Source organism: Cygnus olor, chromosome 8, assembly GCF_009769625.2.
Source record: "Cygnus olor isolate bCygOlo1 chromosome 8, bCygOlo1.pri.v2, whole genome shotgun sequence".
In the NCBI taxonomy this organism is placed as follows: domain Eukaryota; kingdom Metazoa; phylum Chordata; class Aves; order Anseriformes; family Anatidae; genus Cygnus; species Cygnus olor.
In genome coordinates, this window is record NC_049176.1 from 3,235,072 (window position 1) to 3,246,471 (window position 11,400).

General features: G+C 34.4%; 1 protein-coding gene across 29 annotated transcripts in view; it reads left to right on the plus strand.

The window, feature by feature from the left end:
- LOC121074324 (hornerin-like) overlaps positions 1-11,197 on the plus strand; it is a 52,563-nt gene extending 41,366 nt beyond the window's left edge. For 23 of the 29 annotated variants that reach the window (XM_040566268.1, XM_040566272.1, XM_040566281.1 and 20 more), the window contains 15 exons: positions 303-341; positions 641-679; positions 1,092-1,130; positions 1,466-1,504; positions 2,805-2,843; positions 3,184-3,219; positions 3,802-3,831; positions 4,901-4,936; positions 5,445-5,483; positions 6,627-6,664; positions 7,099-7,137; positions 8,436-8,474; positions 9,031-9,069; positions 9,838-9,867; positions 10,314-11,197. In XM_040566268.1, the coding sequence (XP_040422202.1) occupies positions 303-341; positions 641-679; positions 1,092-1,130; positions 1,466-1,504; positions 2,805-2,843; positions 3,184-3,219; positions 3,802-3,831; positions 4,901-4,936; positions 5,445-5,483; positions 6,627-6,664; positions 7,099-7,137; positions 8,436-8,474; positions 9,031-9,069; positions 9,838-9,867; position 10,314 (522 nt within the window). In that variant the 3' untranslated portion in view covers positions 10,315-11,197. The remainder of the gene's footprint in view (positions 1-302; positions 342-640; positions 680-1,091; positions 1,131-1,465; positions 1,505-2,804; positions 2,844-3,183; positions 3,220-3,801; positions 3,832-4,900; positions 4,937-5,444; positions 5,484-6,626; positions 6,665-7,098; positions 7,138-8,435; positions 8,475-9,030; positions 9,070-9,837; positions 9,868-10,313) is intronic. The other 6 variants (XM_040566265.1, XM_040566264.1, XM_040566271.1 and 3 more) reach the window with 6 other exon arrangements.
- The last annotated feature ends 203 nt before the right edge of the window (positions 11,198-11,400 follow it).

An 11,400-nucleotide genomic window follows, 5' to 3' on the forward strand; every position in this document is an offset into this window, starting at 1 on the left:
ATGTCTACAGAACAAAAGAGAAAATGTTTTCAGGAGTACTGTGACATTGCAGTGTACAGCTATCAAGGGAAACAAAAGCGCTTGTGTTTTAAAACTAAAAAATTCAGTATGGATTGGCAATTCAGGTATTTCCTGAAGTTATGTGGTAAGGCTTGAACTCTAGTCATTAGAGCATACCAAAAGTCTTGCTAACCTGTCTTCACTCTTATTTTGTTGTCTTGCTCCTATTGTCCTGGGACAGTAGTGGTTTGATTTAAGGAAATCCTACAGCAAATAATTCACTTCTTTGGCATTTTTTACAGGATTCATATTCCTCTGAAACTAGCCGTTACGGTGGACATGTAAGCTCTCACTTTTAATATTTCTCTATTATTTTTTCTTACCAATATTTGGCTCTTATCAACTAAAAGATTATCAGGATAGCTGCCTCAATTTAAAATTTTGAGAACCTTTATAATGATCCATTCTCTGTAGTAATATTGTGAATTTAAAGAAGATGAAAATGCAGAGTTTATTTTGTGAAGATTACAAACAAAACAGTAGAATCACAAAATGCAGATGCATTCTCATATCCATGAGTCACCTTGTTTTCTGTTACACCTTGTGAAACAGAAAAAAGCAATTTTCAGTGTTTTTCCAGGGATCATCATCTTATGGAGGCAGCCATTATGGTGGACGAGTAAGCATTAATAGTCCCCACTTACAAACTTTTAACCTAAGCATAACTTATATTTTATTCGATGTCTGCCCACCTTTAACTTAATATTATATTAATTTATATTAGTCTATAATCCTAGAAAGTCTTTCAGTATAGCACTGTGGTTGCTACTGTGATTAAACTAAACGAGTTTAGATGAAGACCATATTTAAGACTAAGAAGAAATAGAACGTAAAATACATGGTTGACTCATATGGCTCCTGAAATTTGCAGGACTAGGTCATAAAAGTGTGTGTGTGTGAATACAATCCCTTGGGGTAAGATGTCATGTCTTTCTGAAATAAATAAATACTTTGCGAAGCTGACCAAAAATTTTTACCGTCTCATTAAATGGGTGTAAAGAAGTTTCAGTTTCTTCTCTGTTGATATTCAGGGTTCACCTTCCTCAGGAGGCAGCCAGTATGGTGGACAGGTGAGAATTCTTCCCTTTCGGTATTTATGAATTTATACAAGATAATAGGTAGTTCTCTGTGTAAGAGACTACTCTAAGATTGATTCTTTTTCTATTCTATTTACTTTGCTGCTCATAGTAACTGTAAATGTACATGATACAAAACCACAAGAGAGTTTTTAGAAGATGTAATTTCTGATGCATCATGGTAGATGCATCAGACATTTTGCACAGTCTGGTTAATCCGACTCATAGTTTTGCAGTGAAAGAAATGGGGTACCTTTCTTTCGTATGGATGGTGGTACAAAGGAGTACTATAACATGATTGTAAAGAACACTTAATTCTTTTTGTTCAGGGTTCACCTTCTTCAGGAGGCAGCCAGTATGGAGGACAGGTGAGAATCTCTTCCTTTGTAGTTCTTATCCTAACACACACTTTCTACCTCATAACTCACTACTTTTGTATTGACTGCAAAAAATATGATTTTGAGTAAGCTCTGTTAATATGATGATAGATTATCAGGGTTCTAATGATCATGATCTGAAACAACACAAAAACTATGAAAGGACGGGACTTCTGTTGTAGCCTCTGACTTACCCTCCTCATTCTAGAACCTTCTTGCCTTCTACTACTGTTGTGGTTTCTTAGTTCTAACTGTAAGAAGCGTGGAATCAAGTTGCATTCCTCTGCTACTTCAACCAATGGAACACCTCACTTCCCTTAGCAAAATGCAAGTACAGAGCTGGTATCAGAGAAACAACGTGCCTCAGGAAGGGAATGGGAGAAGGTTAGGAGTTGTTAAGGGAATGTGTTCTATGCCCTTGTGAAATGAAAGAGGATGAAGAAGGTTCCTGGTGCTGTCTTATGGTGTAGCCTTTCATATGCAGTGAAACCCCCAAACAAACTGGCCCTTGTCCTCTGAAAACATTTCTTGTCAGAGTCATTGGAAAGGAAATTAGATGAGAAAAATTTTCAGTCAGAATAAAATGCCCCCCAAATGCAACTACGTATAGAGTCATAATAGCTCATGATCACTCCTTACGATCAGTATTATGGAAGATTCATGTTACAGATGGTCCCTAATTTGCATAGAACACATAAAGGTATAAGATGAGTGCTTTTCTGTAATCCTTCATTGTACAACAGAGAAAGAAAATAGTGTTTCTTTCAAAATCCTGTAAAGAAGCTTTTTGATATAAATGATAATTGGTATCTTTGTGTCAGGGTCCATTTTTCTCAGGTGGCAGACATTATGGAGGATAGGTGACAATTGTTTTTCTCTTTTTGGGTTGTTGTTCCATTGTTCACCTTTCTCTCTTTTAGCGTTCTGAGAAAAACAGGGTCCTTTATACAAGGTGGCTTACAGCAAAACACTGTTCAGGCAGAATAGATAAATTTAAGACCTGTTGTGTCAGCCCACTCAGGAATGTGAAACATATGCGTCTTCCCTGAGCACAGAATCCAGTGTAGCTGTACTACTCACACTTGTGTGAAGCTCCCTTTGATTTAAACTTTATTGTACTATTTAGAAATATAGCCATTTTAAAGACCAATAGATATTTTAAAATGGTTATGAAGGAAGAGTTCATATTCCTGTGGCTTTTAAATCTATGGAAAACAAAACTGTGTTTTTCAATAACAGGTTGTAAGTTAAAGAATGTGCAACAAATATAAATGCTTCCTTATTTCTTTAGGGTATGGCTTCTTCAGGAAGCAGCCAGTTTAGTGGACAGGTAAAACCTCTACCTTCATAATATTTGCAGTTCTGGTAAAGAGTTCATCAAGAAAACACTGTTCTGTAATTTTTGGAAAATAAAAAATAAAAATCTAAGGAAGCATAGCTTTACGCAAAAGTGTTGAGGATTGCAAAATACAGGTCTGTGTGGTATATCATGATATGAGCAAACGCTACAGGGGTCTGTGTGACTATATTGGAAATGCTTCCTTAAATTCAACCTTGATCTAAGAAATCCATTTTTGTTTTTAAACAGAAACAATTTAAAAGGTTAAGGAACAGAGAACAATCAAGAATGTTACTTAACACAAATAATTTGTTTCTCATTTTTATTCCAGGGCTTTTCTTCAGGAGGCAGCCAATATGGTGGACAGGTAGGCTTTTCTTTCTGAACACCTGTTGTGCTAGTGACAGGAACTCCCAATTTACCTGTGTATCTTTCCTTCACAAGAACTGTTTTTTCTCACCACTGTCCTTCTTGCCCAAAGCCTAGGTGGCATGTTATTTTCTTTTTGCATGTCATTCGGAGATCCCAAAGGCCAAAGTTTTCCCTAATATCTGTAGCATGTAAGAATACTGCATTCATTCCAGCTGCTCTGGCCTCTTTTCAGGGGAGGTGGGACAGGATTAACCAACACTTTTTCTGTAGCACTACACAGATTTCTTTACTCGCCCTTCTGGGAGTATGGTTTTCACTGTAAGAGTAAATGACAAATAAGATTATATTAAAAAAAAAAATCAATAACAACAAAAAACAGTAAGTGCACAACTTGCCTGAAAGAACAGTGGAGAGAGAAAGAAGCTAATTTTTAGAAGGTGCTAAGTGAGTCTTTGAGCAGGAACTTGAGTCTGTTGTCTTGCAATAGCCAAATATGAGTCTGACTTTTTAATTCAGAAGCTTCTTCCAATCATGTACTCCTTAAAAAATAAACTTGTCTGTTTTGTATATAATACAGGGTGGATGTCTGTGTCCTGGTGGAAACTCAGTAAGTATTCTTTGTATATCTTCCGTAGTAATGTGTAACTGGAATGTTCCCAAGGAACTACACTTCTTGAATTAATTCTTCCCGTGAATTTATATGAATGATAATAGTTGTTTGGCACTGTGCTTAAGTGAGAGATTTTGAACTTGCTAAGGACTAAAATATTAATTGACTTGCAACTGTAATATTGTATTCAAAACTAGCTACCTACCCAGATGCATTTCTATTTTCAAAAAAAAAAAATACATGGGAAATAAATTGCGCTTTCCCCACCCTGGATAAAATAAATAATAATGTTCTCCAGTCGTATTGAAGGAAACCCAGTGCCAATTCGGTAAAATACCCAGACATGAAAAACTACTTCAAAGCATTTCATTTCTTTTGGTTTGTAAGAGAGGTGCAGAAGTTTTCTGAGAAACCGTTTTCCAGGTATCTCATAGTGCATTTGTTGGCTTTTGTATGTGTGTGTGTGATACCACTCTTCCTATGACAGTTATTAACAGAATGATTGAACTAGTGAACTTGAATATAAAATTCTTGGCTTAAAATGCTTCCAGGTGGGAGCAGAGCAACACATTTATTTATTTATTTTAAAAGGGACTACTTTCATTTTTCTTAGTATATTTTCTATATTTTTGTAACTACTAAAAACAAACAAAAATCACCTGCTTTGAATTTTATGCTAATTTGTTTTTGAACTGGATTCAGTTATCTGTTGCTACAGTATAGACAAAATTGCTTAATTTCTTCTTTCTCACATTATGAAATCAAGCAAAAAACCACGTTGCGTGAGTATACCACTGAGTATCAGAAGTGCTAAAACCAGCATATAAACTATTAGCTTATTTCTCTTTGCAAGCAACCAATATGAAAGAATAAGGAGTAATTGAAACTAAATCCTTTACTTGTTTGATCAACCAACTAGAAAAGTATACTAGCAATCAGTGTGAATTACTTCACAGGCACAATAAGTCAAGATTATGTTATTGATGCTTTTATGCTCTTACGTTTTTCCTCTACATGAGATTGAATTTTACACAAAGTAACAATTGCTATTTTTTGTTGAATATAGGGCTCTTTTGGAGGAAACAGCTACCATGGTGGACAGGTAAGCAATTTTCTTTAACACTTGAACAAATTAGCTTTTCGGGAATTAACATCGCTCAGTTGCCATGTTCACCCAGAAGCCATTAAATATTTAGGTTAATCACAGAGATAGGGACAGAGCTTTTAATGGAGTGTATCTGGCTTTTATTGAATCAATCTCTTCAGATTTCAGTTATATCTTTTTATAAAGCGTCTGACTTTATCAGAGCCAAGATTTTAGTAGTAGTCAAGATAGTAGGTTTAGAACCTGTTTACTTTGAAAAAATATTTGAAAATATTTCACAGGTTTTATCTCATTGAATAAATACTAATATAGTGCGTAACAGTGCTCTTTCTCTGATGTAGCCATTTGCCATCTGCATTAATAACTGTAAGGTTCTTTCAGTTACTTGGTGTTAAGATATGTTTAGATTAGATCCATTTTTTGGTGCCAGGTAGTAGTGGGAAAAAAAAAAGAAAAAAAGAAAAACAAAAGTTCTGAGTTTCATTTTTTTTATTTTTTTTTACAGGGTTCATCTTATTCCGGAAGCAATCAGTATGGGGGACAGGCAAGCAACTCTTTGTTTTCAAGACTTTCTTCCTACCTGTTATTTATTAAATGAAAAATATGATGCAGGGACTGTTAGTAACTGAAATGAAAAAACAGCAACAAAAATCAGAAAATGAATAGATCATAATTTCAGTTGTTTTACTTCTGAATGTCTCTTACTTCAAGAGATAATTAAATCATTTTCATGTGTCAGTTGCACATGGCTATGGCACCAGTTAAAAATCTATTTTCTGTGTTATTTTTCAATCTTATTATTAGTTAGTACTTATTTTTGCATTTTTTTTAGATTAAATACTTGGAAATATGATGCAAAATATACCACTATATTGCTCTGAAAATACATATTTGAGTGTGTTGCCCACAATAATAGTTCTTTCCTAATCTTCAGCTGCAATTCAAATCTCTCACTGTAAGCAGCTCCTTATGTGGCTTTTGTAGACTTAGTCGTTTGTTACAGATAGAGGAAATATTACTGGCCCAAAAAGTTAACAAATATAATAGTTGCCTATCTAATAAGAAGGTAGAACATATTTTTCATTAGTATTACTCGGGGGGGGGGGGGGGGGGGGGGGGAAAAAAAAAAAAATTTTTTTTACTTCACTGGAAAGCATTTGAGTTCACTATCACTCTATTGAACCAATGATTTGCTGTAGCACAGAGGGAACAGAGGTCTAAATAACTCACGTTTTATACGCTTCATAACAAATCACATCTTTCCCAACTTACTTATTAGAAATAATAAGGAAAAAAGTACACTCAAAGCTCTCTGGATGCATGCTTCACCTAACAGAAAAATCATAAATAAAGTAGAATTTTTCTTCTCTTGAACAGAACCATACATAAAGAGACTTGATATCCATATATTTGTCAAAGAGTAGTCTTAGCGGGTGTTTTGTGGTGGCCAAATTTACTACTTTCAGCTGTTAAAGAATTTAGAGGAATTAGTCAGAAGTCTTTCAACTGCATCTTTTTAGATTAATACACTTCCAGATTGCTGCTGCTATCTCCTGTCACAAGGCCTTTCTATGATATTTCATTCTGTACAGCAAAAAGGAGTAACTGTTGTTATTCTATTATTCTGTGAATACTTAAGTACTTTTTTTTCCCATTATTTTATTTATTTATTTTTTTTTTTTTATAGGGATCTTCTCACTCAGGAAGCAGCCAGTATGGGGGCAGGTGAGTGTATTCTCTTCCCATCACTGCTAATGCTTTCCCTGTACTCTCCGGGTCAGTTATTTGATGCTGAAAGATGTATTCATTTTTACTGAGCTTAAATATCTGAGGTAGATGGATATGTAAATATCTATTAAAGTAGCTTCAGCAAGTTGAATACAATAATTATCTATATTATTATAATTACTGCTCTGTGTAAAACGTATCTTTGATCATACTGCAATCATTACATGGTGCTTCAAAACACTGCTTTCTTGATTCAGTAACAAATTGCTGTTGTTTTGAGGTATAGTAGATAGATGAAGTTTTAAGTACCCCAGTTTTTTGTTCAAACAACGTTCAAGTAAGTTTGTCCTAAGTACTGCACAAATGGTCTCAAGACAGTGACAAAAGATCATTTTTATTCAATTAAAAGTTGTTTGATTGTCTTCTTATAGGGCTCGTCTTCTTCAGGAGGCCGACAATATGGTAAACCAGTAAGTAAAAACTTTTCAAGTTCAACTTTTGTTTGTGTTTGTTTTCTGGTAAGCCTGTTTTTTCATTTTGCTTTGTTTTTTTTTTTTTTTTTTTAAAGAAAAAATGTAGCCAATTAATTACAGATATTTTCTGAGAGTTACTTAAAATAAATATGCAGTGTGTCATTATTTACTGGGATAATCTCAACAAATGCAAACACAATATTTATTTTCACTCAGTAGATAATTTTTTGCCAGCATTTTACTCAGTAAATGGACTTTGTCATTCTCTAGGTTATTTTTAGTAATAACAGAATGAGATTACAGGACCGTTATTTTTAGTAAGGGACTTTCATGAACAGTTACTTCTGTTTAAATTCATTCCGCAATGATACACTGTGTGTTCAGGGATCACTTTTTTCAATTACTTTATACCTATATGTCTTTGAAAATATTCCTGGCTTTCTTTGAATAAAATATTTTCTTTTTGGAGGACATAATAGTTGCTACTTCACTATGTTTATTTTTACGTTTTCCCTTTAAGTATTTTCAACCATGTAATTTAGATCTTGCTCTTGCCAATCAATTGCAGGAGATACAAATAAGCCCATGCAATGTGTTTTTAATGCTTCTCTCTTACAGAACATAAGATGTATTCACCTGTTCATTAAAAATTGGGCACAACTGTTAAATTTTCGTCCATCTAAACCATAAAGAACAGACATTTTATGTACTATATTTGATGTCACTTCTTAAAGAGTCAATGCCTGTGAGATTTCTTGTTGGTGATGTCATTCAAATAAGCAGAGCTACTTTGTCAGAGGACCAAATACGATTTTGTAGAATAACTAGCTTTTCAGTATTCACTTTTATTTTAAATTATGTTCCTTATTAGAGCTTTCTTGGGGCTGTATAGGGAGCATAAAGACTCTTAACGTTTCGTTTTATTTCATTCTTCATTTCAATTTTAATTTACCTTTTTTCCTAACTGTAGACTGATTCCAAATGAATTAATGTATAATTTGACCTTATTTTTTTCCTTTCTATATATTGAATACATTATAACTACAAACTAACTCCTTCTTAAGAACTTTGAATTACATTTTCTATGACTAATACATCACACAAACAAATATTTACAACAGAATAATGCTAAGCATTCTTAATTCACATAGGCTTCTCTCTGGGATTTTTGGGTGACTGGACACAAAATACGTTTCATTCTCCTCTGGTCCTTTATTCCAGATAGCAAGAATATAATGAAGTACAAATAAGCTTAGAGTCAAAACTAACTGGCTATTTTTTATTTTTATTTTCAGGGTTCATCTTCCTTCGGAGGCAGTCATCAAGGAAAACCAGTAAGGACATTCTTCTTTCAGTATACCACAACCAACTTGGAAATGTTGATTATAGTATTTAAAATAGGTAACCGTACTTAGGGTGAAATTTAAAATTATGTTACAATAGTAAATACAAATCATAGATGCCTGACAAAACTGGCCAGTAAATTAAAGTTGGAATATTTTGTTCGAACTTCAACCTTAGGATGAGGCTGCATTCATTCCTCCCACCAACAAAGTTTTGATATATCTGTTATTTGTCCAGGGGAATGTGCTTGGATAATTCTGTTAGGAATGATGTATTTAAATACCACGGTAGCTGTTTCAGTTTCAAATTTTGTTGTTCACTCAGATAGATACATGGCTTTGAAAATCTTCTGAAAGTGGTCATGGAATAAAAACGGTGTAGCTGTGCTTACTTGAGACCATTCACTTAAAATAGGAGAAAAAATTGCAAGGAAAATGTAAAATGAAAGTCTACCAATATAGGGCATTTTCAAGACTCGTGTGTTCTTTAAACAGTTCACGAGGAGTCTACTACAACAAAAGTAAATGTCTTATTAACATTTTGCAGGGCTTCTCTAACTCAGGAAGCACTTATTCTGGGAAACCGGTAAGAAAAATTTCATCATAGCATTTTCATCTTCTTTACTTAGTAAATAAAAAAAAAATTGGATGGTTGGTGGTTGGTAGAGCAATTTCTGGATGATTTGGTCTGAAGATAACACTGTATTAGTTCCTTTTGTACTAGAGCATATTTAAAGAAACTGCTGTTGGAAATGCAGCCTCAGGCTGGGGAAACTCTTTCGGTTTCAGTTATATTTTAAATCTGAATCTGTCTTGCTTTACATTCCAGTTAGTGACCTTGTTACATTTTGCTGTCCCCCATTTTTGAATTCCTGTTCTCTGTGTAGGTTTTTGTAGGTCCCGCCCAGTTAATCCTCAGGTTTTGGTGTTTGTTTGTGTTTTGTTTGTTTTGATTAACCCAACTCTTGAGTCTTTCAATTACGGGTTACTTCTTTCCCTGTCCTTTCCCCCACCCACCCCTCACCCTGTTCCCTCCATTTTTATTTTTTAGCACTATTTGATTTTTAAAATCCTCTTTCAAACACAGGGATGAGAAACTCTGTATGGAATGTGATAATGGAATGAGAGAAAAATAGGCTTTTGCCCCTTCATCAACTTTAGCTGACATTTTCACATGTAAAATGGGATAAAGAGAATGTGGAACTAAAACTATTTCCTTCATCTGTCTGAATCTAACCCACATATTTTATTGTTATTATTTTTTTTAATTTAATGATCTTGGACAAAACTGTCTTCAAAACCATTGAGTGGGAACACTTCTAGATTTCCTTACTTATTATTTTTTTGTTTGCAGAATTCGCCTTCCTCAGGAGGCAGTCAAGTGGTAAGCAATTTTCCTCTTTGTGGTTTCTACTGGTTTCTTCCTATTTATGTATTGCAGAAAATGGAAAGAATTGATTATACTTGTGAGGTATAAACAATATATAGATTGTCAGATTTCCTGTATGTGAATAAGCATTTGAGACTGCATGTGCAATGTACATAATAAATGGGAACAGTATCAAAAAAATGTAGAAAAGCAGGACCATGTAGGTGCTTTATACTTTTGAATTTATACTTTTTATACTCCTGCTTATTGCTTGAAAACTGAACACCTGTTGAGTTGCACATACTACAGATGTGGCACATGTTTTTTTAATGTCAGAAGTATCTACACAATAGAAGGGGCTAATAGGAAAAGATTTCTCTGAAACTTTCTATGCTTTTAATAATAGTAATGAGTGGAATTATTTTGAATTTGGTTTATCAAGATTGCTCTCTGTTTTATAGAGCTCTGCTGGGAAACACTCCAGTCCCCGACTCCTGCTGTTGTTCAGTGTTTTGAGTGCCTTTGTGCTCTCTGCTGTTACATCAAAATGGTCTATATGAACTTCTGAAGATGTGTTTGGCATCCTAGACATGGATTGTACACAGTAATATTAGATTAATTACTCGATGTCAGAAAAAAATACCCTTAAGTGAAATTGGCAGATTGTACTTGGTTATCATGTTCTATGTCTGGTTAATATGTCATGTCTTTCATTAGTTTATTTTCTGGTTTTAGTCGTTAGTAGATATCGTTAGTTTTGTCAGTGTTTTAGGCATCATTTTAGGTATAATTTTAAGAGAGAGCATATTGTACCTACCTATATGATTTTTTTAATTATTTTTATGTCCAGTCAGGAATGTGATGAACACCTATCTGAACTTTTAATTGGTGAGAGAATCAAATGCTTAGAAAATTCTTGGTTAGTAACCAAAGCAGAAGGAAGTCAGATTGTTTTATGTGCAAACTGAGCAGTGTCCAGGTCCTCACCACTTAAAATAAAGATAACCTGTAACTTCTGGTAAGCATATGTCCATAGTATAGCAGAAAAATTGCTAAAATAATATCAGAGCATTGGTTTTAGTCTATTGTAGTCAAATTCAAGTTTAATATGGAGGTTGCAAAGTGAAAAATCTAAAAGGACTGAAATCTGTGGGGTATTAAAGCATATTTATTAAGAAGCCAAACATCTCAAAGCAAAGAAATATTCAACTCTGCTCAAATGGATTGCGAATAGCTAGAGCAGCAACAGGAGGCAGTTAGGTCAGTTGCCTGGAAGCTGCTGAAAACCAATGTATTTTGCTCTGGGAAGGAACGAAACGTAATAAAGTTCACAAGACTGGTAGTATCTTAGGATTGGCTCCTTTTCTGAAGTATTTTGTCTAGCTTATGATACGTGATGTATCTGCAAGTTTAATCTCAAGAATGATGCTGATATCTACAAGCAGGTACAGGACATGTGGGCACAGAGGACCGTGGCCTATCCTTGGCTTCAAGAGCTGTTCCACCGCTTGCAGTAACATCTTTTGGAGCTGCCAGCATTGGTGCAGT